The 27,929-nt window shown below is 60.6% G+C and overlaps 1 protein-coding gene across 2 annotated transcripts in view; it reads right to left on the bottom strand.

Annotated features, from left to right (window-relative positions):
• Positions 1–27,929, bottom strand: part of VANGL2 (VANGL planar cell polarity protein 2) — a 51,633-nt gene that overhangs the window by 10,431 nt on the left and 13,273 nt on the right. For both annotated transcript variants that reach the window (XM_075908414.1, XM_075908413.1), the window contains 4 exons: positions 17,991–18,197; positions 6,507–6,775; positions 5,977–6,097; positions 980–1,587 (listed from right to left, as the gene is read on the bottom strand). In XM_075908414.1, the coding sequence (XP_075764529.1) occupies positions 980–1,587; positions 5,977–6,097; positions 6,507–6,577 (800 nt within the window). In that variant the 5' untranslated portion in view covers positions 6,578–6,775; positions 17,991–18,197. The remainder of the gene's footprint in view (positions 1–979; positions 1,588–5,976; positions 6,098–6,506; positions 6,776–17,990; positions 18,198–27,929) is intronic.

The following is a 27,929-nucleotide window of genomic DNA, read 5'->3' as shown; positions in this document are numbered from 1 at the left end:
ATGCATGCACACGCCTACACAAACGCACACCCATTCTCCCCTTCCTCCTCCCCAAGACTGTACCCAGCCGCAGGCAGTGGTGTGTGCAAATGCACACATAGATCCAGTTCCCTGGAGCATACAGCAACATTTTACACACACACGACACACACACACACACACACACACACACACACAGTCTCACACACACTCCCTTGCCCCCCAGGCGCAGGGATGGGCAGTAAAATGGGGGCGGTTCGCAGGGTTAGCCCTGCTGGGCTGCTGCTGCCCCTCCAGGCGACCGCAGCTCCCACTGGCCGGGAACGGCGACCCACAGCCAAGGGATTTCCTCGGCCGGCGGAGGGGCAGGTGAATGTGTCAGAGGGGGAACCACCAGGGGTTAACCCCGGCAGACCAGAACCGGCCCGCGGGCTGGTAGTTGCCTACCCCTGTCCCAGCAGGGGGCAGTCCCACACCACAGCCCCATTCTGCTTCCCCGTAGCAGGGGGCAGTCACACTCCTCACTCCCCCTCCCCCTCCCCTCGAGGGGAACAGTCATACATGCACACCCCGACACACACACTCCAGCAGGAAGCAGTCACACACACACACACACACACACACACACACACACACACACACACACACACACTCACTCTCCCCCCCCCCAGCAAGGGGCAATCACACCCTCCCCCACAAGACAGACACACACACACACACACACACACACACACACACACACACACACACAGAGTCTCTCCAGCAGATGGACAAACAATCCTCCCCATGAGAGGGCAATCACACACACACACACCCCTCCCCAGCAGGGGGCAGTCACACACATCCCCCACAAGCCCCCCCTCACACCTCCCCAGCAGGGGGCAGTCACCCCCCCATGACACACACAACTCTCCTTTCCTGCAGCAAGGGGCAGACGCCCCCCGCCAGACTCTCCTCTCCAGCACGCCCCCCTCTAAGGAACCCCCCCGCCGCCCCTCACCTGAGGTGGCCCACGTTGTAGAAGCGGCTGGCCCCGTCGGTGGAGCGCACCACCTTGAGCGTGAAGTGGGGCTGCAGCTGGCGCAGCTCCAGCAGCACCACGGCCAGGTAGTGGACGAAGAGCAGGGCGTCCACCAGGGAGACGGCGTACTGCACCACGCCCTGGTAGTTGCGGTCGCGGGAGTCCAGGATGCGCACGCCGTAGAAGAGCCAGTAGGAGACGACGAGCAGGAAGACGAGCACCATGAGCAGGGCCCGCAGGACGAAGACGCGGGGCAAGGAGGCCTTGGGGCGGCGGAAGAAGAGGGCCCAGCTGCCCAGCAGGAGGATGAGGAGTTTGAAGGCCACGGAGATGAAGAGCCCCTCGCAGGGCGTGCCGCAGGGCTCCAGCTCCTCCCGCCACAGCAGCTGGGGCAGCAGCAGGAAGGCCAGCGGGGTGAGGAAGGAGAGCAGCGCCAGGGCCCCGCCCAGCGAGACGCCCACGTGGCGGGAGCAGTCCAGCCGGGCGCTGTCCTCCATGTCCTTGGTGATGCGCGTGATGTCATCGTGCGAGATGCTGTGCTCCGAGGTGCCCGTCACCACCGTGGTGGTCTCGCCCCAGTTGTCGTCCTGGAGGGGTGGGGGAGGGGGGGTTACGTGGGGGGCTGACGAGTGGGACCAGACTCCGCCAGCCCACCCGGCCCCGTGTTACTGTTATTTTATTATTTCCTCTGGAATCTGGTCCTTGACCAAGAAATTCAAACCTGGACAGAAAATAATGGACTCCCCCACTTCAAGTGAGGGCCAAACACCTGGCCGGCAGCTCTGAGCTTGCGTCTGGGTCCCCAGCATACACCAGGCTGAGCTGACTGTGCCTGAACGCAGGCACCCTGCCAGAGGCTGGGCACGGAGGGAGGGCATCACCAACGCCAGTTCCTCCATGAAGCCCTGGTCTGGTGATGGCGTCTCCATGGACCCCCACTCCGCTGGGACGAGAGCAAGACTCCTGAGAGGCTCCCGAGAGCAGAACGAGCCGGTGGCGTCCCTGTGGTGCAGCACAAGGCCACCTAAGGGCGCCGGGAAAGAGGCCCAGCCCCCAAGGGGTTTGCAGCCACCCGGTAAAACGGAGCTAATACTGGGGCAGCATATTCCTGCAAAGTCAGGGCTTGTCCAGTATCCTTCTGATGGCCTGTCAGGTGTCTCAGGTAGCAGCTAGGAGGCCAGACATGGACCAGGTGGGCACCACTTGGACACCGAGGGTAGAGACAGGCCCTGCCTAGGGAGGTGAAATTTAGATTCATCAACTAATCGAATAGTCGATGGAATTTCAATCGACCACTCGATTAGTCGATAAGGGCGCCTCTGCCTTTGAACTGTAGCGAGAGCATTGCCACTACATGTCAAAGGCAGAAGTGCCGTGGGGAGCATGGGGCGAGCGGGGGACTCACACAGTCCCCCCTGGCCCCGCGCTCCCTGCTTTGAAATGTACAAGAGCCCCACAGAGAAGCAACTAGCCGAGTCACTAGCCGACAAGGAAATACTTATCAGATAGTCGACGAGTCGCTTACTTCCCTGGCCCTGCCCTAGAGACCGGACCCTACAGCGTGGAGCGGAGTTGTGGATTTCTACCCCTCTTGGGCAGTGGCACCCCAGCCTTTTTAGTGCCCTCGGTGGGCCTCTTCTGAACTGCACATGGGCTTTTACACAGCTAACGCCTGCCCTGAGGGCGCGGCACCCCGTTACAGAGATTTCCAGGACCATAATCCCACCGCGCGTTAGCAGAAACGCTCAACACTCTCTGCCCCTCGACTGCGAACATAGCGAGCTACAGTACGGCCACCCGAACCGAGCCTACACTTGGCCTGGGTTCACCGACAGCTGTGCTGGCTAGGGGTGTGAAAGTATAACCGTTCAAACTGTTAACGAATACGCCTGGGCTTATCGGTTACCGTCACGGTTACACACAGGCTCCTGCCACACTCCCAGGGAGCCGGCTGCCGCCCAACACTGCAGGTGTGTGTAACCATCTAACCACTGAGATTTTCCGCAGTTACACGGTTACCCAGTTACCTGCCTTTGAACATCCCTGCTGCTGGCAGACGTCTGTATAAGCTGACGACCTAGAGAAAGATTCTGCCAGCCATGCAGAGGTAGTTCTGCTGGGGTATGCCCCTCCCGTGGGCACAGTAAGGCCTCGTTTACCCTTAAAACTAGGCTCAGAGGGGGAGTGTCAATTTCAACGGACACACAAACCCAACGTACAGCTGGACAAAGGGAGAAACGTGCCGCTTGTGAGCGCAGCAGAGTTTGATTGCAGGCTATTTGCTGCGCAACAGAGGTGATGTTGACAACTGGTGTTTTACCAGTGGGAAAGCGTTAACGGTCTGAATCTCCGAGTCTGTTGTCACTAAGGGTATGTCTACACTACCCCGCTAGTTCGAACTAGCGGGGTAATGTATGCATACCGCACTTGCTAATGAAGCCCGGGATTTGAATTTCCCGGGCTTCATTAGCATAAGCGGGGAGCCGCCATTTTTAAATCCCCGCTGCTTCGAACCCCGTGCAGCGCGGCTACACGGGGCTCGAACTAGGTAGTTCGGACTAGGTGCCTATTCCGAACTACCGTTACTCCTCGCGATTTGTTTACCTGGCAGAAGTCAGACAGTCAGCTCAAGGGGTTCGCAGTTACAGAGCCAAAGGCCTTTTCCCGGCCTGGCTTATAACACTCTTAGTGGAAACCCTTCCCCGGCGCAGAGTCTGGTAGGAGGGCGGCTCTTCCATGTTAGCTCAGACCCCCTGGCAAACCACACGAGGCACACTGAGAACAGCACCCCCTGCTGGGAGGAGCATGGATAATCCAGGCAGGGAAAGCCGAGCTCTGGGCTTCGCTGGAGGGTGACTAATTTCAAAGCAGGCTGCTCGGAGGGCAGTGACAACAAACCACGCCGGTTGGCAGGGCAGATTAAAAGGGCTCAGTCTGTCTAGCTGGCCGAGGGATGATTAAAACAGGGGACATAAATCTACAGCCCTTCTCCTCCCACCTGCCGCACGGCACAGGCCGGAGAATTCTGCCTGCCATGGCTGGTTCTTGTGCCACGGTCTGGTGGTTCCGGTGCTAGCCACAGGCCTGGAGCCCTCGTCCCCTCGCAACGTGTTTGTAGGGCACCTGGAGCAACGGGGGCTCTGACCCCCCCACGGGGACCCTCCCCCCCCGTGCAGAGATAACACTAACAGCTGTAACGCCAGGGGGAGCAGATTCACAGGACCCTGCTGAGATCTTCACCCTGCACAGGCCTGGTGAGCGTGGGGGGGGGGGGGGGGGGGGGGAGAAGGGCAGATCCAGAGGCCTGGTGTTTTGATGGGGCTTGGAGTGCTGGGCCTCTTTGAAATGCTGCACTGCTCTGTGGTAGGGATGTGAAAGACTCGTCAACTATCCGATAAGCATTTGACTAGTCGATTTCCCCCTCCCCCGCTGCCTCTATGAGATGGAGGCAGCAAAGGGAGGGGGAGGGGGTACTTAAAAGGTGCAGTGGAGCCCGTGGTCAGCTGGGGACTCTCCAGGTGATCCCGGGCTCCTAGTGGCACTTCCCCAGAACCCGGGGTGGGTCCCGGGGAAATGCCGCGTGGAGCCGGGGTCAGCTGGGGACTGACTCTCCAGGTGATCCCGGGCTCCTAGTGGCACTTCCCCAGAACCCGGGGTGGGTCCCGGGGAAATGCCGCGTGGAGCCGGGGTCAGCTGGGGACTCTCCAGGTGATCCTGGGCTCCTAGTGGCACTTTCCCAGAACCCGGGGTGGGTCCCAGGGAAATGCCGCGTGGAGCCGGGGTCAGCTGGGGACTCTCCAGGTGATCCCGGGCTCCTAGTGGCACTTCCCCAGAACCCGGGGTGGGTCCCGGGGAAATGCCGCGTGGAGCCGGGGTCAGCTGGGGACTCTCCAGGTGATCCTGGGCTCCTAGTGGCACTTTCCCAGAACCCGGGGTGGGTCCCGGGGAAATGCCGCATGGAGCCGGGGTCAGCTGGGGACTCTGCGTCTCCTCCCCCTCCCCCGGACTCCATGGCTTTGAAATGCACAAGGCCCCTGCTGGGGACTCTTGTGTAATTCAAAGCAGGCACCTGCCTTAAGCCCGGAGTCAGCAGGACTTCCCGCTGGCCCGGCTGTATGTGGAGTTCTGCATCCTTCCTCCCCAGTCGACTAGTCAATTAGCCGCATTTTAACATCCTTACCCCGTGGGGCTCTGAGGCTTGGGTGGGGAGAGGGCCCAGTGCCACCCTCTGGACGGCACTACGGGCTGAGTGCCCTCGGACCCGCCCCTTCTGCCCGAGGCTCCGCCCCTTCTGCCCGAGGCTCCGCCCCTTCTGCCCGAGGCTCCGCCCAAGGCTCCCAGCCAGAGCCTGCCCATCGCCTGGAGCAATCCCTGCCTGGTGTGTCCCTTCAGCCTCAGGGTGCCAGGCCCACCTGCACCGGGAGCCAGGCCGGCCCGGTGCGAGGCCCAAGGAGCCACGAGCCCAACCGAGAGCCCCGCCTTGCAGAGGAGACGGGACCCAGCCCAGGCTCTAGGAACGGGGGTCGGAGCCGGCCCAGCCGCCGTGTCTCACCCCAGCCCAGTGCCGGGTCCCCGGGTAGCGGTGGGGGGGGGGGGCGGGGTGGGTTCAAGCCGCGCTCTGTCCATTCACCACCGGCCTCCTGAACAGGACTGGAGGAACGGAGCATTGGAGCCCCAGCTTTGAGGGGCGAGGTGACCCCCGTCGTCAGGCCACTATCAGGGCCGGGGCATATGGGGGGGCCTCCTTCCCTCCCCCCTGTGCAGTAGGCAATGTGGCTCCGAGGCCCCTGCCTCCGTTTCTTTGGCAACCAGCGATGGGCATGCAGTCCCCACGGCTCTTCCCCTCCATTATCCCCCCCCAGAGCAGAGGGAGGGGCAAAACCAGACCCCGCCTCCATTTCTCACTGCCCCAGACGACCCTTCCCCCCCCAAGCACGGAGCTAGCCCCGCCCCCTTCAGCCTACCGCTCCCCTCACCCGCTCATCTCCTCTGGTCGACTCGTTGTCCAGCAGGGGCTCCCCCGGGGCCTGGATGGTCACCGACTTGTCTCCCCGGCTCCCGTCCCGGCTTTTGGAGCGGTGCCGGTCCCGCCGGTCTCTGGCGGGGGAGAGAGAGGGGATCAGCGAGGGAAGTGCCGGGGGGGGGGGGGTACCCCCTCTCAAGGATGCATGCTGGGTAAGGGGGATACTCCCAGACCCCCACAAAGGAGGGGGTCTCCCTTCTCCCCACGCACCACCCTGAAGATAGAGAGCAGAGGTCTAGGACAGATGTAGAGGGAGCCATGTCCCAGACCTTGCCAAGGCTGCACAAGGCCTTCCTCGCCACCCCACCACGGGCAGGCTACCCCCTCCCATAGAATCAAGGGGGCCCGTTCCCCCCCACTCAGGCAGCGGTGTGTGTGGGGGGGTCAGGGTCTCCCCTGCTCCCTGTAGGATGGATGCAGATGCTCCCCCAGACCCCGGTTGCCCCCCCGCCCCCCACACACAGGTCAGGGCCTCTCTCTCACCTGTGCTTGCGGGAGCTGCGGGAGTGCCCCGACTTGTAGGAGTACCCCGAGTACTGCGACTCGTTGTCCATGTTGTCGGAGCGCCGGGCCTTGTAGCGCTCCACGGTGACGGGCCTGGGCCTCCCGGCGGGGACGGCAGCCAGGGCGGCCGCTGCCTCCTTCAGCGCCGGCTTCTTCAGGCCGAAGGGCACCTTCAGGAAGTCGACTGTCACCTTGAGGGACTCTATTTTGATCAGCTGGCTGGGCTCCTCTCAGAAGAAAACGACGCCCTAGCGAGGCGGTGGGAGAATTAGAATCTCGGAGGGGAACCCCAAACTCCACCCCCCGAAATCACAGCGCGCAGAGCCAGGCAACTCGAGTAGCTGCCACCACCCAGGAGAGACCGAGAGATCTTGGAGTCATTGCGGCCAGTCCTCTGAAAGCTAGGGGTGTAACAGTGTAGTCGACGAATCGATTCACGGGTAAGCAAAAGCTTGTAGGTTAATGCCACAGACTACACGCACACGCACACCCCGCCAGTACATTTTTTACACACACACACACACACACACACGCGCGCGCGCGCGCACACCCCCGCCAGTACATTTTTTACACACACACACACACACACACACACACACACACACGCACACGCACGCGCACGCGCACACGCACACGCACACGCACACGCACACCCCCGCCAGTACATTTTTTAGCAGACTGGCCAGCAGCCCAGCTCAGTCCCGGATTGCGTTGGGTCTGGGACCTACCCTCGCCCGATCCAGGAGCTCAGGCCCTCCCCTAGACAGGGGCTGCTGCCACCCCTGTATCAGAGGCAGCGGCACAGAGAGACAGGCAGCTGGTCCGCGACAGGACCCACCAGCACGGAGTAGCAGGAGGCTCCTCTGGAGTGAGGCCGGAGCGCACTGGCTGCCAGCCCCACCCCTCAGGACTACATAATAGTCGAGTAACCAATAAGAATTCATGAGGTTACTCAACTATTCAATTAATCGATATTTTAACATCCCCACTGACAACATCCACTCCGCGTGCAGCGGCAGTCAAAAAGCAAACAGACGGTCAGGAATCATTAAAAAAGGTAAGACAGAGATTATCTTATTGCCTCTATATAAAACCATGGGACGCCCACAGCTTGAATACTGCACGCTGGTGTGGTCACCTCATCTCAGAAAAAAGGGGGGGGCATGATAGAGGTCTATAAAAACATGGTGGCTGTGGAAAAAGTGAATAAGGAAAAATTATTTACTTATTCCCATAACATAAAAACTATGGGGTCACCAATACAATTAATAGGTGGCAAGTTTAAAGCAAACAAAAAGGAAGCTTTTCTTCACACAACACACAGACAACCTATGGAACTCCTTGCCAGAGGATGTTGTGAAGAACAGGACTTTAACAGGGTTCAAAAAAGAACTGGATAAATTCATGGAGGGTAGGTCCATCAATGGCTATTAGGAAGGATGGGCAGGGAGGGATCACTTGATTTCCTGTTCTGTTCACTCCCTCTGGGGCACCTGCCATTGGCCACGGTGGGAAGACAGGACACTGGGCTAGATGGACCTTTGGTCTGACCCAGCGTGGCCGCCCTCATGTTCTGAACCCAGGGCCTGTCTAAGCCCAGCCGCCTCGGCAGAGAATCCCCTGGTCCTTTGCCGGTGAGAGACCCCAGCACGGTAGAGAGAGATGGGGAGACAAGCAGTAGGAGCTGCAGAGAAGGCAGCTCTTGCACCAGATGTGTAGTTACAGGGAGGGGCAGGGAATACCACTGGGTCACCTACAAGGTTTTCCAGCCCAGCTTCCAGATCCCCCAATCGGACCCTGCAGAACGAGGCCTGGCAGAAGCCGATTTCTACGTGTAACTGACATATCGACATTTTAAAGCATTTTCTCCTTATTGTCATCCCTGTAAATGTTCAGTCCCGGGCTACGAAGTCAGGCAGCCTGCACTGCAGCTCTCGGGAGCCCTAAAGCCACCTGTGAATTCCGACGATGCTCAGTGGGAAATACTTTCCCCTCCGGTCGTGTGCCGGCCGCGACACGGACGCGTACTGATAAAGATCGAGCCCTACCTAGCCGACGCGTAGTATTTCTAGACACACCCAGGGCGACCCCTGGCTGTTTGTTTCCCTCCGACCCCTTTTCTTAGAAACCTCTCTCCCTCACCATATCACATCCAGATCTGCCCATCCTCCCCAGATATTAGCATCAGCACAAAGCACTACCTCATCAAGAGACATTTTCAACTCATTGGGCTGGACCTAAGAGAGCTGGATACCCATCCTGGCTCTGCCACTGTCTCCCAGCATGACTCTGGTCAAATCACTCCATCTCCATATGCCCCAAGGATGTTAAAATTAGGTTATTTTAGTAATCGAGTAGTCAACAGAATTTTTACCGAGTACTCGCTAGGGGAAGGCACCCAGCTCAGCCTACCCCTGGCTCCTACTGCGTTTTAAACTGCAGAGCTGCACGAGCTGGGCTGCCTGCCCCACCAGCAGCAGCCTCTGTCCGCAGGGGTCCCAACTCCCCACTGGGACTCCCTGTGGACAGAGGCTGCTGCCAGAGCAGCCTCTCTGCCCCCGCTTCTCCCGCTGCTGCCTCTGATAGAAGCAGCAGCTGGGGAGGGATGGAGATGGTGCTGGGGGAAGAAGGGGACCAGCTTTTAAGCCAGCTCCCCCTGCCAGCACTGGCTCCTGCTTTCCCCCTTGCTGCCTCCGATACAGACTCAGCAAGGGGGAAGGGGAAATGCGAGTAGTCTACTCGACTACCCAACAAGCCTAGGCTAATCGACCACTCGCTTACATCTCTACTATGCCCGGCCGTCTTCCCCTTTTAAACTAAGCCCCTTGGGGCCGTGTCTGTCCCTTGCCATGTGTCAGCGCAGCGCCTGGCTACCACAACCCGTGCGTCACTTCTAATGCCGCCGTAGTCACCAGCAGCCTGCGGCACCTTTGAGACGCCCAAAAGATCTATATCTGGTCTCATGGGCTTCCTCAGAAGTGCAGGGCCGTGCCCACGAGCGCTCATACCACAGATGTTCTGTTAGTCTCGAAGGTGCCACGGGACCCTGCGTTGTTTTTCAAGTTACAGACAAACACGGCGACCCCTCAGAGCCCGAGTCACTAACTCATCAGTTGTTGTAAGAGGAATACGACAGGGTCGCATTCTCCCTTTCCACCATTTTGACAAGGCAAAGGGCAGTAAAGGGAGTGAAAATGAGGCTCCGGCGCTGGTTAGATTAAGAGCTTTCCCACACACAGTTCCATGCGATCTATCTTTTCACTGATCCTGTGACTGGTTTTTGCACGGGGCACGAAACCCGGCCTTGCAGCAGAAAGAGCTTTGAAGAAGTTACTTTTGAGTCCTTTAGAGAACTAGGGCTTGCGGGTTCTGTTCCTGCCTCGGGAAGGGGGAGCGTGGTCTAGCGGTCGAAGCATAGCAGTGTGGGAATTAGGAGTGTAAGAGTTTAAATAATTTACCGGTTAAATGACTAAAATTGTAGTCATTTAACTGGTTAACCGCCTGCCCGGCTCTGCTACTCCAGCACAGCGGGGGGGGAGTCCTGCCAGCTTGCCGGGGTTGGGACTGACCAAGGCCAAAGACTCAGCTGCCTGCCTGGCCAGGGCTGGCCCACAGCCAGGGTGTGGCCAGAATCCCATGGGGATGCCCCATGCCGAGTAGGAACGGCTGGGCCCCCACCTGCCACCCCCTAGAGCAGGCTGGACTCAGCAGGGATGTAAGTGAGCATAAGCTTATCGGATACTACTCGACCAGAGAGAGGCAGCAAGGGAGGGAGCAGGAGCTGGGGCTGTGGGGGGCCGGCTTAAAAGCCCATTCCCCCCAGCCCCGTCTCTGCGGGGGCAGGGGAGGTAGAAGCGTCCCTACTGCTGCGCCTCTCCCTTTGAAATGTACAAAAGCCCACGAGAGGCTCTTGTACATTTCAAAGGGAGAGGCGCAGCGGGATAGCGAGTGCCTCCCTTATCAATTAATCGATTCGTTGATTAATTGACATTTAACATCCCCAGGACTCAGCTAGGGCTGCCGCGCTTGGCCATGAAACCAGTTACCCAGTAAGCACCCTGGTCAGCCCAATGCTTCCTGGGTAACGAGTTAACCTTCCACATCCCTCACGGGAGTCCGGAGACTGGATCTGCCACTGTGAGAAGCTGAACAGGCCCCATCACCACCTCGCCCTTAGTTCCCTCCTGGTACAATGGGAGGAGACGGGGAGAAAGAGCCCCGACCAGCTTCCCAGGGCTGAGATGACGCTGCCCTTAGAGTCCTGCGACATGCCAGGGATTCGGCGCTCGTCCCGGCTGGAGACACTGGGGCGGAAACGGGGATAGAATGGGGGAGGTATCACGGGCAGAATTTTTTTAAAGCAAGGGGCAGAGTAGGAGGGCGAGGGAGGGTGTAACAGACCCGTACTGGTATCAGCAACCAGCGGCCTGGTAGCACAGTGAGAGACCCCTCCCCTCCCAGTTCAGAGCTCAACCTGGCCCTGCAAGTTAAAATGTCCTGGAATTAAGGCAGCAGAATGGCTGGTCTGAATGAGCGAAAGTGACCAAACTAGCAGGCCCCCTTCCAAGCAGAGAGCAACATCCAGGGAGCAGAGCACAACGAGACACTAGAATCCGGGCTCCTTCCCCGGTTTCTCTCCAGCGAAACCCACGCCTAGCAGCTGGGAATCTGGCCCTCGCCCTCCAAAGACTTTTCTGGACTAAGAACCTGAGGTAGCCAAGCAAAGGAATTTCCGCCCCATCCTGAGAGGCAGAATGGCCCATTAATGGATAATATAAGGACCAGGTGCAGGTTGCCAGCCAAAAATCATGTTGGGCTGAGCCCCTCAAATATCACACCCTGGCTGCTCCGAAAACAAATACACCCTAAACCAGCCGCCACTTTTGGAAATTTTGCCCAGGGCTGACACAAGGGGGTAGGGTGGAAGAAGCCGCCAGAACAAGCCAGTGGCTGGCAGGCAGGGAAACGAACCACCAGCTGCAGGGCAGGAAAACGGGTGAAATCAAAGCCCCGTTTGATAGCACACATCCTGCTGGGCCTACCCCCACCTCCGCAAGACAGTCACAATCGTCAGCAACCCGGTTACTCCAGTCACACACGCCAAGGTCGTCATCATCACACTCGGCCTTGGACAGCCTGTAAATTGCTTTGGGGGCCAAAGTCATTTTACAGAACTCAAACTGTGCTAGGCACGGAGACCACGGACGGAGCCGGGATCTCCCTGCTGCTGAGAGCTTACGGGCTGGAGAGAACACAGAGCCGGAAGAGAAGGCAACACGTTTTGTCTCTTTCGACTCGTTTTCAAGCCCCGAGTTCCTAGCCCATTTACTGAGCCTCTTGGGGGATCGCTTCCTGCCCTCTTGCGTTCGGGTGGCGCCTGCAGCCTTTCGGAGGAAGTAGGGCAGGGGGAGCGCTGCTCCATTAAACCTCACTGAAGGACAGGCCAGCACAAGGCAGGCGGAGGGTTCTAGGGCAGCGGAAAAAGAATTCCAGGTAGAAGCGCTCTAGTCCGGCACCCTGGGGACCTGGCTGGTGCCAAACCACGGGAGGGAGGTCAGTGTTATCTAGCACTGTCACCACTTCCGCTGCTCACTGGGCTCTGAGAAGTCATTTCGGGTAAATTAGAGCTAGAGCACAGCCCAGGACACGGAGAGCCAGGCCTGGGGGCTGTAAACAGACCTTACAGGGAAACCTGGCCACACCCAGGTAAGTGGACATCCCGCTCACCGAACCTGCCGGACCACGGATGGTGCCGGTCCAGAGAGGTTCAACCTGCGGTTCTATTACAGAACTGCCTGGAGGCACCACCGGCGACTGAGCCCATTAAACGATTCTGGCCTCAGCCTTCCTACTCCAGTCCGGCCAGGCCAGTTGAGCATCTCCTTCCTGCACCCGTCTCCTTCCTGACAGCTCAGGGACCATCTTGTAGTATGCACCGCACGTGGGTAAATTCACAGCCCGTTTCCACGGCAACGTGCAGCCCTTCGCCCCCATGGCCTCGCAGCAGGCACAGGGAAGGCATCTTTCCCGTCTCTCTCGCGCGTTTGAGTCTTGCCTGGGTCTTCCCTCCCCTTTGCTGCAAGGGCTAACTGATCTCTTTGCTCTGCCCTCACCGCCCCAATGCAGCAAGCAGGCCCCGCCCTTCCAAACGAGGCCCACCCCACAGCAGTTCAGCGACAGTGGACGCTGGATCTGAGGGTGCCCTGCTCTCTGTCCTGAGCCAGGCACGCGCAGATGCACAGTGCGAGAGGATCTCCGCCCCTGAGCAGCCGAGGCAAACACAGCTAGCGATCTCTCCAGAACGCCAGGCTCCTGTTTCCCAGCTCACTAGCCAGTCAGGGACGACTGCCCCCAAACCTACTGGAACAGGAAACAGCCTCTGATCTGCAAACGGATTTTATCAGGTCTGGACCCCTTCCGAGCAGAGTCCCAAACCCCACAGCGTCAGTTTCACGCGGGTCTGTGACATTCCCAGGAAAACAGGGAGAACAGCACGTGCACCTAGGAGCCACCCTCCTCCCAGGAACAGTGGTGAACCCTGCAAAGGAGACTGGGGGGGAAAATCGCTTGGCGTGTGTAACTACCATCCCCCGACTACAGAATCGGCCAAAGATGCACCTTTGCAGAGAAGCCCGTGTGGCCTTTAAAAGGCAGCAAGGCCTAGTGGTGGATTTCAGAGAGCTTGGTTCTAGTTCTGTCTCTGCTGCTGGGTGACCTGGCATATCCTGTGCCTCAGTTTCCCCAGATGTAAAACCAGAACTAACAACACGGCCCTCCTTTGTTCACACACATCAAGAGCTACTGATGAAAAGTGCTGTATGAACTCTAGGGATTGCCATTAAAGGAACCATCTGCATCCCCTACTGATGGGACCAGCCCCTGACTACCGGAGTGGCTAGTGACCACCCTTCCCGCCACAGTGCTAAAAGGGAGGGGAGCACAGGCAAAGCGGGTCTGGGGGAGTCACACAGCAAGGAGATTCTGGCCAGGATTCGTAGGCCACCGGGGAAGTGGAAAAGTCGGGCCCACACCCCAAGCATGTGCCGTGCAGTGAACGTGCTTTGATGACTCTCAGGTGCTTTTTTAATTACACAGCAGCGTCAGTTACTCCCCAGGCCTCCAGAGACTGCTCTCAGGATCCCGCCAGCTGCTTGCACCACACAACACCCTCACGCCCCCTTGCTTCAGGATGGGTGTTGCGGATTCGCTCCCCTGCGGGATGGCAAATCAGCGCCGTGACTCTCTCCTGCAGGATGGCAAATCAGGGCTCCCCGCCAGCCCAGTCCCAGTGAGACCGGCCCTGTCCAGACAATCGGACCTTGCACCGCTGGATGGTGTGACAGGCACGGAGAAAGGTGCGAAGAAGTGACCATCAGGCACCAGGGTGCACGGCACGACCCTCGGCGCTTGCCACTCCCTGAGGATCTCAAAGCTCGTCCTGCAGCAGCTGGAAACGTGGCTTGACATGCCACAGGAGCGCTGGCAAAGACACAGCTCCCACCCGCGCCCCGGGGATCTGTCAGAGGCAGGGAAGTCCCTGCCTCCACCCCGGAAGGCGGCTTGCGTGCTTGGCTTTGACCCAGAGCACTAAGGCGTAAATAACCCCAGAGGTGTGTGCGCGGGGGAGGGCAGTATCCCTGGTGCTGTGGGGCTGCTCACTGCTTTTGGGTGCAACTGCTCCCCTGCGTTTCAGTCCCCAAGTCTCCTCCCAAACCCAACCTGAAACTGTGCAGATCAGATCGTAGCTTCTGCTGTGCAGTTGTGCTGCCTGCGCATGGGAACAGCCACGCCGGCTCCACTAAGGCAGGGCTCCGAGCTGGTCGAGGGACACCAGGGCGTCCTTGTGGCTGGGGGTGCACTGCTGATCAGCTGGGCGGCTCCTGGATCTCCCCGTGGCAGGCCCCAAGCGCTCAGCTCGCAGGGATGCTGCTGATGCTCTGTGCTCCCACCTAAACCTCTGTCCCGCTCTCCTCCCCAGAAGTTGGGCTGGGACCCAGGAGCCCAGCTCCCGCGGATTCGGACCTGCGTGCACAGGCACCGACAGCGGCTGGGACCCAGGAGCCCGGCTCCCACGGATTCGGACCTGCGTGCACAGGCACCGACAGCGGCTGGGACCCAGGAGCCCGGCTCCCACGGATTCGGACCTGCATGCACAGGCACCGACAGCGGCTGGGACCCAGGAGCCCAGCTCCCGCGGATTCGGACCTGCGTGCACAGGCACCGACAGCGGCTGGGACCCAGGAGCCCGGCTCCCACGGATTCGGACCTGCGTGCACAGGCACCGACAGCGGCTGGGACCCAGGAGCCCGGCTCCCGCGGATTCGGATCTGTGTGCACAGGCACCGACAGCGGCTGGGACCCAGGAGCCCGGCTCCCGCGGATTCGGACCTGCGTGCACAGGCACCGACAGCGGCTGGGACGCAGGAGCCCGGCTCCCGTGGATTCGGACCTGCGTGCACAGGCACCGACAGCGGCTGGGACCCAGGAGCCCGGCTCCTGCAGATTCAGACCTGCGTGCACAGGCACCGACAGCGGCTGGGACCCAGGAGCCTGGCTCCCACGGATTCGGACCTGCGTGCACAGGCACCGACAGCGGCTGGGACCCAGGAGCCCGGTTCCCGCGGATTCGGATCTGCGTGCACAGGCACCGACAGCGGCTGGGACCCAGGAGCCCGGCTCCCGCGGATTCGGATCTGCGTGCACAGGCACCGACAGCGGCTGGGACCCAGGAGCCCGGCTCCCGCGGATTCGGATCTGCGTGCACAGGCACCAACAGCGGCTGGGACCCAGGAGCCCGGCTCCCGCGGATTCGGACCTGCGTGCACAGGCACCGACAGCGGCTGGGACCCAGAAGCCCGGCTCCCGCGGATTCGGACCTGCGTGCACAGGCACCGACAGCGGCTGGGACCCAGGAGCCCGGCTCCTGCGGATTCGGACCTGCGTGCACAGGCACCGACAGCGGCTGGGACCCAGGAGCCCGGCTCCCGCGGATTCGGACCTGCGTGCACAGGCACCGACAGCGGCTGGGACCCAGGAGCCCGGCTCCCGCGGATTCGGACCTGCGTGCACAGGCACCGACAGCGGCTGGGACCCAGGAGCCCGGCTCCCGCGGATTTGGACCTGCGTGCACAGGCACCGACAGCGGCTGGGACGCAGGAGCCCGGCTCCCGCGGATTCGGACCTGCGTGCACAGGCACCGACAGCGGCTGGGACCCAGGAGCCCGGCTCCTGCGGATTCGGACCTGCGTGCACAGGCACCGACAGCGGCTGGGACCCAGGAGCCCGGCTCCCGCGGATTCGGACCTGCGTGCACAGGCACCGACAGCGGCTGGGACCCAGGAGCCCGGCTCCCGCAGATTCGGACCTGCGTGCACAGGCACCGACAGCGGCTGGGACCCAGGAGCCCGGCTCCCGCAGATTCGGACCTGCGTGCACAGGCACCGACAGCGGCTGGGACCCAGGAGCCCGGCTCCCGCGGATTCGGACCTGCGTGCACAGGCACCGACAGCGGCTGGGACCCAGGAGCCCGGCTCCCGCGGATTTGGACCTGCGTGCACAGGCACCGACAGCGGCTGGGACCCAGGAGCCCGGCTCCCGCGGATTTGGACCTGCGTGCACAGGCACCGACAGCGGCTGGGACCCAGGAGAAGGAACAAGACCTGGCATTATCAGAGGTTCCCCAGTACTCCTGGATTTCCAGTTCATGGAGGATCCCTCCCTGGGCCGGAGACTGTGGGGAAATCCGCTAGCCAAGTGGCCCCAACGTGCATGGAAGCAGGAGTGGAAATAACGCCACTGCTCAGCTTGTCTATGTCTGGGCCCCGGCGGTTCCATGGGGGGCAGAGCAGCAAGAGGATCTCCACCCAGGCAGGTTCTGGGAGACACAGCTGGGGCAGGACAGCCCCCGGCAAGGGGGTGTTTGAGACAGGACCTGCCACCATATGGTCCTGAGCCACGGCCCAAAGCTTGTTCCAAAATCCAGGCCAGTAATTCCTCACCCGCCCTCCAGGGACCAGCAAGGACTCCTGCCCGGGGAGGCGGCCCTGCCGGCAGCTGACAGGCCTGCTCGCCCGTCGAGGGGCTGCCCCACGCCAAGCAGGGAGAGGGTGTCACAGCAGATCTCAGACCCTCCATCCAACCCCAGACACACACGCCCCTTCAGGGCAAGCAGCCCCCTTGCCTCAACCCTCCAGTGTTCAGACCCCAAATTCACCCCCCAACCCTCACGATTCTGGGGTAGGCGCCGCCCTCCCAGGACTCCCTGACCCTCCCCCCCGCATGGGCCCGGTGACGTGCAGGCCTGTGGGGGTGGGGGGAGAGGCTCGGCACGGGGGCAGCCGCCGGGAGAGGAGTTACCTAGGAAATGCCATTTCAGCCACAGAAAACCCCAAATGTGTTTGGCGTCTCCCAAGGCCCCTCTGCTTTGGGGAGGGGAATGGGGGGGGGGGGGGGCTTTTGTCCCAGATGCTGGATTCTCTCACATTTATCACTATGGAAACAAAAGCCCCCCCAGCCTGGTTGCCTAGGCGATGGCATGGAGGCTGAGGAGCGTGCAGGCCCAAGCGGGCAGTGGAGGGGGAGGAAACCCAAGCAGATAGCGGGAGAGCCTGCCCCCCCCCCCCCCGCCTTGGAGGCTTTGTTTGAAAGGAGGCATCGGATTTCGCAGGGAACAATAGGGGTGCAGGGCCGAGGCGGGCGGAGCAGCCGCCCTCCCTGCCTCCCAGGCCTATTCACAAGCCCCAGTAGAGCCCGGCAGGGCCCTGTTCCCTGCTGGCTGTTCCCAGCGCCCGACCCGGGGAAGCAAAGCCAGCAGGGCCTGCCGGGAGACAGCTGCCTGCCTGCCCCCCTGGCGCCCCGCCCCATCAGGCCAAGGACTGCGCATGCCCCTGGCTCACACCCATCCTTGCCCCCCAGAGCCACACGCATGTGCGATGGCCCACGTGAACGCAGCCTCTCACAAGTGCACTCACGCATGCATGCAGACCTACACCCAGTCTCTCCGTGCATCCCCCTAGCCACCCCTCCGTGCCCCAGGACCCATAATTGCACCCCACCCCCTTGCACAAACCTTCTCACAGCACCTCCACACCCTGCTTTTACACGCTTGTGCACACGGATTCAAACGCTTGTGCACACACACCCCATTTGTACACCCACTCTCAACCCCCTTCACACGCCTCCCTGTGCACATCTGCACCTTGACATGACATGCACACATACAGCCCATGCACCCCACCCCCTAGATTTTCACTCCCACGGGAACTGAACCCGGTTCCCCACACCAAGGCGCCCTGCTGAGATGTCACTCTCAGCGAGCTGGGAATTAAAGACAAACCCTGGGCAGCCACCAATCGCCACCCCCTTTAAAGGAGCCAGGGAGATGCCCCAGGGCCCAGGGAGGGGAAGCCACTCGGTCCCCCCCTTTCTGAACCGAGTCCAGCCCCGCGCACGGAGGGAACTCACCTACTCAGTGGCGCAGGAGGAGGAAGCTGGGGGCAGAGGCAGACGGGTCCCGTGCCCCCGTCTGATCAGTCGCCGAGACTCCCGTACACCCTGAACCCGCAAAGGAAACCGGCAGCCAGCTCCCGATCCCGCGTGGTCCAGCCGGACGTGGGACACATCTGGAGCAGCTCAGGTGCCGGGCTTCTGCTCCGGGGTCCCACCAGGGAGCTACAGGAAAGCCAGAGAGAACTAGAAATCAGCAGGCGAAGGCCCCGCCGCAGCTAACACGACACCAGGGTACCCAGGCCTGGCCCAGGGACTCCACAGACCGAGCACTGAGCTGCGGATCTTTCTCCACGACACGTGGCCCAGCCCTGCCTGGCTCTGGTGAACACTATGGGCAGGGCTGAGACCCAGCACGCTCACTGCATGTAAGCCACCTAACCACCCGTGGACAGGAAGATGTTTGGGGAACAGCTAGTCAGGCGGAGAGGCAAAAGGCTCCATCGGCGCTCCGGTACCAAAGCCCTGATCCCCCAGCTCCCTCCGTCCTCGGGAGCCTGCCCTGCGGACTAAGCCAAGAGTCCCCAAGCTGGCGTTTAGAGCAACGCCCAGGTGTTGCAGAACCAATCGCTAACACTGGACTCCCTGGGACAGGAACGGGTGCTGTGACAGCACCTGAACGGGGGGCCTGCTTCCGAAAGCAGGGGCCTTCATTCCTCAGGAGAGCTGGTGCAAAGGCGTCCCACAAAACGCCTTCGAGGAAAACCGGCTTTTGCCACCCACCTGACCCTCAAAACGAAACACGGGGTCTAGAAGTGAAACCGAGCAGGAAGGTTTCATGTCTCCGGGGCAGGGGGTTGAGGTTCCGTGGGCGGGAAAGGGACGAAAACAAGGGGTGAAAAACCAAAGCAGGGGCATTTGATTTACTGATGCCCCTGAGGGGGGACTCAGGGCAGGGGCGAGTGGTGCAGGAGTCAGGGTTGGGGATGAGGAGAGGCTCTGGGCAGGTGTGTGTGTGTACAGGGCTGGGGGGGGCAAAGCTCCCCCTCCCCAAGATTCTCACCGGGGCTGCTTGCTCTTCCCCTTCCTCTCCCTGTATTTCCCAGCCAGAGTGAGCAATGCAGAAAACTGTGCACTTTCCCCCCGCTCCCTGTCCAAAGGGAGCAGCCAGTCCCTCCCACCCATGAATCTGGGGGAGGGCGTCAGACCTCCCTCCCTCCCTCCCTCCCTACTGGGCACCTGCAGGGGTGGAAGGCTCAGGCAGTCCCAGATGGGGGAACACACTCCTCAGCCAGCCAGTCCCAGCCAGTGAGTCTGTCTCTTTCCTGCATGGTTTTAGGAGAAGCAATCCCATTCCAGGCACACCCATTGTCCTGGCACAAGCAAACCCCAACCGTGCTTTGAGTTATGGTAAGAGGAAGCTGCCTCCCGAATTGCGTGGTCCCAGCTCTTACCGTTAAGGAGGAGTTCTTGATCAAAAACAAACAACAAACGCGCTCACTCAAATATACAGTCGATTTTGCGGGAAGTATTCAGCATTTTCCAACCAGGCCTAGCCAGAACCGAAGGGCTTTTCTAACTAGCCATGTGAAAGGGTAACTGGCTAACTGGTAAGCAGTCCCTTTCACAGGGCGGTGCTTACCAAGGATGAGTTAACTGGTGCGGGAGAGCAGCCCCTACCCCCTTCAATTGGTTAACCAGTTAATCATTATGTTCAGCTGGCTAACCAATTAAATGGGAAATTACATCCCTATTGGTAAGCACAGAAATTGCATGACTCTGCCCACACTGGCTTCTTTAGAGCCCTACAAGCCCTTTGCAACTCTACGGGGAGCAGCTGAAACCTGGCCCAGAGGTGCAATTCAGCAAGGGTAAAAAAAGGCAAAATATGGCTGAGAACCTCAAACCGGGAGGTCAAAGCCCATGGACCCAGGGACGACCCCGGCTGGGTCAGCTGGAACAAAATGGCCTTGTAGCCGCTCCCGTCACTTCACACAGACACAGACAAGGGTTTAGGCATCAGAGGGCCAGTCCTGGAATCCTATTACAGAAAGATGCTGATCCCGGCGTAGCGCTTCCCACCCAGCCCGGAGAACAAGGCCCTGCAGGCGCCGTTGGACTGGTAGCCTGTGCCGGGGAAGGGCTCCTTCCGCAGAGTTTTCCAGATCCCTGACCCACCTAAGCTAGACCCTTGGGGAAACATCCCACCCAGCCCTGTAGAAGAGGTGAAGCGGAAGGCTGGATGGGTAGAGCCCTGCGCAGATATAAAATTGTATCCGCAGCTGCAAAAAAGGAGCCGTGGCTATCCACTGCCACAGATACCCACAGACATAAAGCGCATGTCCACGGATTTCCAGGGCTCGATGATGGGACCTTGAGTCCAGCCCCCTCGCCCTGCGGTAGGACCAAGTAAACCCAAACCATCCCTAACGGGTCTTAAAGATCGCCAGCGATGGAAACGCTCCAACCTGCCTTGGAAGCTTGATGCAGAGCTTAACGACTCAGAGCTGGAAAGGTTTTTCCTAATATCCAACCTCCAACTTCCTTGCTGCAAATTAAACCCCATTACGTCTTGTCCCACCTTCAGTGGCCATGCAGAATTGATCCCAATCCCCCCGTAACAGCCCTTTGCGCATCTGAAGACTTTTGGCAGGTCCCCCCTCAGTTTTCTTTTCTCAAGACTCAACATGCCCCGTTTCTTAACTGTTCTCCTACGTCAGGCTTTCTAAACCTTTGATCATTTTGGTGGCTCTTCTCCAGCCTCTCCCCAGTTTGTCCCCATCTGTCCTGAAGTCTAGTGCCTGGAACTGGCGCAAGCTTGCTGGTTCTCAGCACAGTTCTCCAAACCTCCGCAGACACAAGAATCAATCCACAACCCGCAGTTTCTGACCGTGTTTGACCGAGAGCCTCCATGTGGGTTTGCCAACTTGGGCCCACGCTTCGACAACAATGCCTAAAGACTGCACTGAGCCAGGACTCCTGGGTTCTATTCCTGGCTCTTCCACTGGCCTGCAGGGTAACCTGGGGCATGTCACTGCCCCGCCCCCCCGTGCCTCAGTTTCCCCAACTGTTAAATGGCAATAATAAGTGCCACTGTCTTTGTTGCATGCTTGGAGATTATGGCTGGAAAGTGTAAGAAGAGCGAGGGATGGGACGGAGTTTTGATTGGAATGTTGGATTCATTCAAACCGAGAAACTCAAAGAGCAAGGACCCGGCCAAAGCAAACCCACCAACTTCCACAGTGGGCTGCCCAGGGTAAAAAGCCACCCAGAAGGAGGGACTTGGACCACATCCAAAGAAGTTCTCATTTCTGTTCTGCCGGCGCCCAGACACCCTCTCTGAAACCACGCCCCCGGGCACTGGGAACTGAATGTAGATCTGCCAGGCCGCTGTCCCACCCACCAAGCCATTTAACTACCCCTCCCTGCAGCCTGCCCATGGTGCGTGTCTGACACAGGAACGGGCAGCAAGATTAACTCTCTGCTGGGTGCCAGAGGAGGGGTGAACGTGGATCTGCAGCAAGTGAGCGCAGGCCTGACTCATCACACAGAGCTGAGCGGCGGCCCTGGTGCACAGCCAGGCTGCTCCAGGCAGGAACACGCCAGCAGATTAGAATCGGAGCTAAGGGACTGGGTTGCCTGCTGGCGTGTTCCTGGGAGTTTGCAGCCCTCTCACGCCCCACAACCCATGCCTCTCACGCCCCACAACCCATGCCTCTCACGCCCCACAACCCATGCCTCTCACGCCCCACAACCTCTCCTGATCAACGTTCCCTCTGAGCTCTTCTGCCTGTGTGGAATAAAGTATGTGCACCGAGGCATGTGCACCACCAGGAGAAACACTAGCCTAGCTGCAGGCACTGCTCATCAGGGGAGCGGCACTGGAATCTCCCATGAGCGGCTGCACAAGCGCCCAGCTCCAGGGAACACGGCTCCTGGTCCTTTGGGCCAGGCCGAGCGACTGCAAGGACCCGACTGGTGGTTGTGGCCTAGCTCAGGGGAGAGAAGCCAGCCGATCTGCTCTGGTGAGAGGGGGGGAGAATTTCTCCGCCTCTCCCGTCATGACCCCCACCCACACCGTGCCCACCACAGAGTCTGCACTAGGGATGCAAAATCCTGTTTAATTAGTTAACTGATCAAATGGGGGCAAGCAGAGGGGAGGGCTGCTCCAGGCTGGAGTGCACCCCCCCCTTCCCCTGCAGATGGGGGCTGCTCTGGCCAGGCCCACCATGGGTGAGGGTTGCTCCAGCTGGGCTGGAATGCCCCCCACCCATGGCAGGTCCCCCAAGGCTGGACCAGCCCCCTGCCCGCAGCCTAGAGAAAAAGGGGTGCGGGGAGGATCCAGTCTGCTTCCTGGTCAGTCTTTGCATTGAAGGGGAGGCCAATACGAGGGGCTCTGATCTCATTGCCATCGAGACCCCTTTAAACGGTCAGGAGGCTGGACGTGGGTGCATTTCCGACTGACGCCCATGTCACGACCCCCAACAGGGCGTGCTGGCACACCGCTGACCTGGCCACTGCTAGGGCAGGGGTGGGCAATCGTTTTCACGGGGGGCCACTTAACGACTATTGGTACGTGGCCACGGGCGAGCTCCACCCCAGAAGGGGCGGGGCCTGGGGCGGAAGGGGCGGGGCTGAGGACTAGACTCCCCCAGAGTTGTCTGGGGCCGCAGACCATGAATTAAAAGCACAGCAAAGAGCTCGTGGCTCCTGGCCCCGCCGCTATCGCGTGCCTGGCAGCTGCCCGGGGTTGGCTGTTGAAAGGGCCCCCGGTCGCAGTGCTCTTCCGGCAGGGGCTGGAGCCGCGAACCCTGCAGCTGGGCAACATGGCCACAACGTGAGCCCTTTAAATTGCTGCTATTTAAAGGGCTCACGGCTCCGGCCCCTGCCAGGGCGGCGCCACGACCAGGAGCCAGGAGCCGTTCAAAGAGGATACTGCCGTCAGAGCCAGCGCCTGGAGATTTGGGGGTAGGGCAGCGGGATGTAATCAGACAGCGCCCAGATGGAGCCCATGGGCCGGATCCGGCCCCGGGCCGCATGGTGCCCAGCCCTGGGACAGAGCCTGCGCCAGCGCCAGGCAGCCTCACCGCGCGGTGCAACGCAGCTCTGCTGTGTGGGCAGCCTGCCAGCCCCCCGACTTTGGTGTTAGGGAGGTAACGGGGAGCGATGCTCCTGCCGCCTGACAGACCTTCACTGCAGAGCCCCTGCAGGCTAACGGCTCTTCCCCATGGGCCCGGCACAAACAAGCTGGGTTCTTACCCCGCCCTCGGGCGCCAGCGTCACCAGCCCAGTCCCAGGTACAGGCCTGGCGCGCTGGGCGAGGCTGGGTGGCCAGTCGGCTCTGGAAGGTCGCTGCGTCCGTAGGCCAGGACGTTATGGGGGAGGGAAAGTCATCGCGCCTTGGAGACCGGCCACCAGGTTGCAAAATAAGTTACTCTGCAAAGCTGACAGCCTAGCACACTTGCTAGTCTCCAAGGTGCCACAGGACGGCTCGCTGGCTGTCAAGTTACTCACACAGCCCTTCTGAGACTTTATTCTGCAATTGGACACTGGTTAGAAGCGAGCACTGCCGGCAAACAGTAAATCCCAACGAAACAGGGACGGGGCAACCCCCAACCCTCCCCCCCAGCCAATATTAAACAACAATAAAAACAATCGCCGATACTGCACAGTGACCGAGTGCAACATAATGCAGCAAGATCCAGCCGCACGCACAAATCCTGCACAAATGGGGGTGTCCTGCCAAGAGGCTTCGGGTTCATCCTGCCAGGCCAGAGCCTCGGAATCCCGGCCGGCCGAACCCGGCTCCCGCACTCGGGCCCATTGTAACGGCTGCTCCGAGACACGGACTAGTCACTAGAACAACGTCAGCAGGGCCGGTGCTTTTCACACTGTATTGCCAATAAACGCAGCGTGCTGCCACCCCCTCCCCCACGCAGACCACCCTGGACTCCTGAATCGTTCTCCTGCCGGCTGGACTCTCGGACAGGCAGAGCTCTGGTGCCTCCTAGACTCCGTGAGCAGCCACCTATGGGGGGACGGGGGGGATTTTTCAAAAGCACCCCAATGACTCTGGAGCGAGAGTCGCCAGGACAGGGAAAGGACTCGTGTGTCTAAGTCCCCGCGGTGCCTTCGAGAACGTCTCCGCCCCGTGCCTAACGGACGCTCCTCTTTGAAGGGTCCATTCATTCCCGGAGCCAAAGGCGCCGGGGGCGGGACACTGCTAAGTTTGTGAACGTGGACCCGGAGCTTTCTGTTGTGTGTATGGTGCTTTCACCTTACAAAGGAACGTGCTTGCCTAGGAAACGGGGCGGGCCCCTGACCATTGTGCCGAGGCGGCTGAGCCGGCTGGCTGGGAAGGTCACGGCGCAGGCAGGGAGCTGAGCAGCCAGTCGGGGAGAGGGAGCCGCCTCAGAGAAGTGGCGGCCGAGGGGCTGGGAGTCTAGGAGCAGGCGTCCGTGCTGGGCGGGAGGGGAGGGAAATACGGGAGCCGCTGCCTTGAGTCGGGAGACAGGCGCTATCCCAGCTAGGGGCGCAGCAACTAGTAGTGACTCCCCGATGAGCGTAAGCTTAGCAGGTAGCAGAGACTCTACTGGACGAGTCGCTGCCCCCACCTCTGCTGCCTCAGAGGCTGTATCAGAGGCAGCAAGGGGGGGGAGGAGCCTGTGCTGGGGGAAGCCAGCTTAGCGGGTAGCAGAGTCTCTACTCGACGAGTCGCTGCCCCCACCTCCGCTGCCTCAGAGGCTGTATCAGAGGCAGCAAAGGGGGGGAGGAGCCTGTGCTGGGGGAAGCCAGCTTAGCAGGTAGCAGAGACTCTACTGGACGAGTCGCTGCCCCCACCTCTGCTGCCTCAGAGGCTGTATCAGAGGCAGCAAGGGGGGGGGAGGAGCCTGTGCTGGGGGAAGCCAGCTTAGCGGGTAGCAGAGTCTCTACTCGACGAGTCGCTGCCCCCACCTCTGCTGCCTCAGAGGCTGTATCAGAGGCAGCAAGGCGGGGGAGGAGCCTGTGCTGGGGGAAGCCAGCTTAGCGGGTAGCAGAGTCTCTACTCGACGAGTCGCTGCCCCCACCTCCGCTGCCTCAGAGGCTGTATCAGAGGCAGCAAGGGGGGGGAGGAGCCTGTGCTGGGGGAAGCCAGCTTAGCGGGTAGCAGAGTCTCTACTCGACGAGTCGCTGCCCCCACCTCCGCTGCCTCAGAGGCTGTATCAGAGGCAGCAAGGGGGGGAGGAGCCTGTGCTGGGGGAAGCCAGCTTAGCGGGTAGCAGAGTCTCTACTCAACGAGTCGCTGCCCCCACCTCCGCTGCCTCAGAGGCTGTATCAGAGGCAGCAAGGGGGGGGAGGAGCCTGTGCTGGGGGAAGCCAGCTTAGCGGGTAGTAGAGTCTCTACTCGACGAGTCGCTGCCCCCACCTCTGCTGCCTCAGAGGCTGTATCAGAGGCAGCAAGGGGGGGGGAGGAGCCTGTGCTGGGGGAAGCCAGCTTAGCGGGTAGCAGAGTCTCTACTCGACGAGTCGCTGCCCCCACCTCCGCTGCCTCAGAGGCTGTATCAGAGGCAGCAAGGGGGGGGAGGAGCCTGTGCTGGGGGAAGCCAGCTTAGCGGGTCGCCCCAGCACTGTCTCTGTGGTGCAGGGGGGGCAGAGCTGGGCCGGCCCCCGCTGCGGCTCTGCTCTCTTACTACAGCGCCGCGGTGGGAGCCCCTCACCGACTATCGAGTAGGCAATGGAAATTCCATCGACTGTCGAGTAGTTACCTAATCGATACTTAACATCCCCAATTCCAACCACCCGTTAGGGGCTCCCAGAAAACGCCGGGGGGTCTCTGGTTTGTGCGATGCAGGGCAGGCTAGGGCAGGGTGGGGGACCTAAGGGCGGGGGCTGGATGTGGCCCCCACCATGCCAGGATCTGCCCCTAGGCTTGGGGCTCCCCCCGGCACTGGGGAGCCTGCGTTGGTGCTCCCATCGCCCCACTACCCCCCCCCCCCACGGACCTGGAGCACACAAATGGACTAGCCTGGGCCCCCCGGCTCTGGCGTGGGAGGGGAATGGGGAGAGTCTTCCTGCTTCTCAGTGGGGGCGCCTCAGTGAGGGGTTTTCCTTTCGCTCTCGCTTGTGTGCGGCCCCCGACCCAAAAAAGGCTCCTCAGCCCTGGACCAGGGATCACAACGGTCCCTTCGCGCCTTGGCCTATGGACGGGTCAGTCGAGGGCACCCGCTCCAGCAGCACCGGACGGGGCCCGGGATGTAAAAGGTGAACTGGGGACCCTCGCCCTTGGGGGGTGCTTACTGGCTCAGGGCAACCAGCGGGGGCTACAGCAGCTCCCAGCCGCCATGGGCAGGGGACTGCTCTGTCGCGGGCAGGGGGCTGCTCCAGCCCCGTGGAGCCCGTCGCGGGCAGGGGGCTGCTCCAGCCCCGTGGGGCCCGTCGCGGGCAGGGGGCTACTCCAGCCCCGTGGGGCCCGTCGCGGGCAGGGGGCTGCTCCAGCCCCGTGGGGCCCGTCGCGGGCAGGGGGCTGCTCCAGCCCAGCTGCAGTTAAATGGGAAGTAATCGTCCCAGTTAACCAGTCGCAAGGGACTTTACATCCCTCCTGGGGATCAGCAAGAACAGACCCATCTGTGTCTGGAGAAGGCCCCACTGTGCACCAGAGCGGCAGCAGAGACCCACAACTTCCACTAAGCCCGGAGAGATAAAACGTGCTCCGAAGACCGGGACTAAAGCCAGATGGGCTGGGGGCGGTGGGGGTGGAAATCCATCCATCACTTTTGCAAGGTCTGTTTGTAAATAAAGCAGCCAGCTGGCACTTCCTTGCTGGTCACCCGTCTTCCCACTCCTGCACCTGCCCCCCTCCTGGCTGCCTTCCACCTACACCCCCCCCGGCATCACAATACGACATGGGGCATTAAAGCAGAACCAACCAGCAGGCGCATGGGAGGGCAACATCTGAAATACCCACAGGAAATGTGGTCTCTAATTTTTTTTCATCCATGTACAGAATAATTTTTGTTACGTGCACCAATATATGTGTGGATGTGCACCACCTCTGAAACACATGATGCCAGCTGTGGGTGCTTTGCTAATCAGCTGGGTGACGCATGAATCTCTCCTGACAAGTGGTCGTCTGACAGGAAACACTGCTCCGCGGGGTTAGGGATTAGATTTATTCCTCCCCCGCTGTATTTATAAACATTAAACCCTTCCCCCAGCAGCGCCCGGAACCGCAGCCCAGCAGCAGCAGACACCGGCCCAGGACTAGACAGGGCGGCCGCATTGGCATGTGGGACTTTCTCCCTGGGAAGGGAGGGCTCCGTGAGCAATCGTAGAGCGAGAACCAAGGGCTGGAAGTTCAAGCCAGGCCGATTAGAAATAAGATCCAGGTTTTCACACTGGAACAAACCACCACGGGAAGTGGGGGGTTGTCGCCCTCTCTCCGTGGCTTCAGATTAGACCAAATGTTCAGTCAAAGCCTGTGGCTACACTGGCTCTGCCAATCTCACCGCTCCCCACCGGGGTTACGGTGCTCAGGGCGCGGGGCGTTTCCCAGCCCGGTCGACCTCAGGTCCAACAGCAGGCCAGGCCTTAGTGACCATGAGACTCACACCCACTGCCTGTGGGCAAGTCACTCCCCGGCTCCGTGCCTCGGTTTCCCCATCAGTCCCATGGGAATAATGACCCTGCGCTCCTGGGTAAAGCACTTTGAGATCTATGCGCGCAAAGGGCTCCGTAAGAGCTAGACTGCTAATTAGCCTTAGTAGCATCGTTAATTTCCAACGGCCCGCGTCAGCCTGCCTGAGACCATCGCTCACTCCGGGCGGCATGCTGGAGATGAGCAGAGCCCTCTCCAGACCCCAGACGGGTGGGGGGGGGTCTGACACACGTGGCAGTGACCTGCTCTTTGAGTAGGGGGAGGGGGCCGGGCACGGCTGTCTGTCTCGGGCTACGCCTGCACGGTAGCAAAGCGCGAATGGC

The sequence above is a fragment of the Pelodiscus sinensis genome, chromosome 24 (genome assembly GCF_049634645.1).
Source record: "Pelodiscus sinensis isolate JC-2024 chromosome 24, ASM4963464v1, whole genome shotgun sequence".
NCBI classification, from domain to species: Eukaryota; Metazoa; Chordata; order Testudines; family Trionychidae; genus Pelodiscus; species Pelodiscus sinensis.
This window is presented reverse-complemented; position numbering and strand designations above follow the sequence as displayed.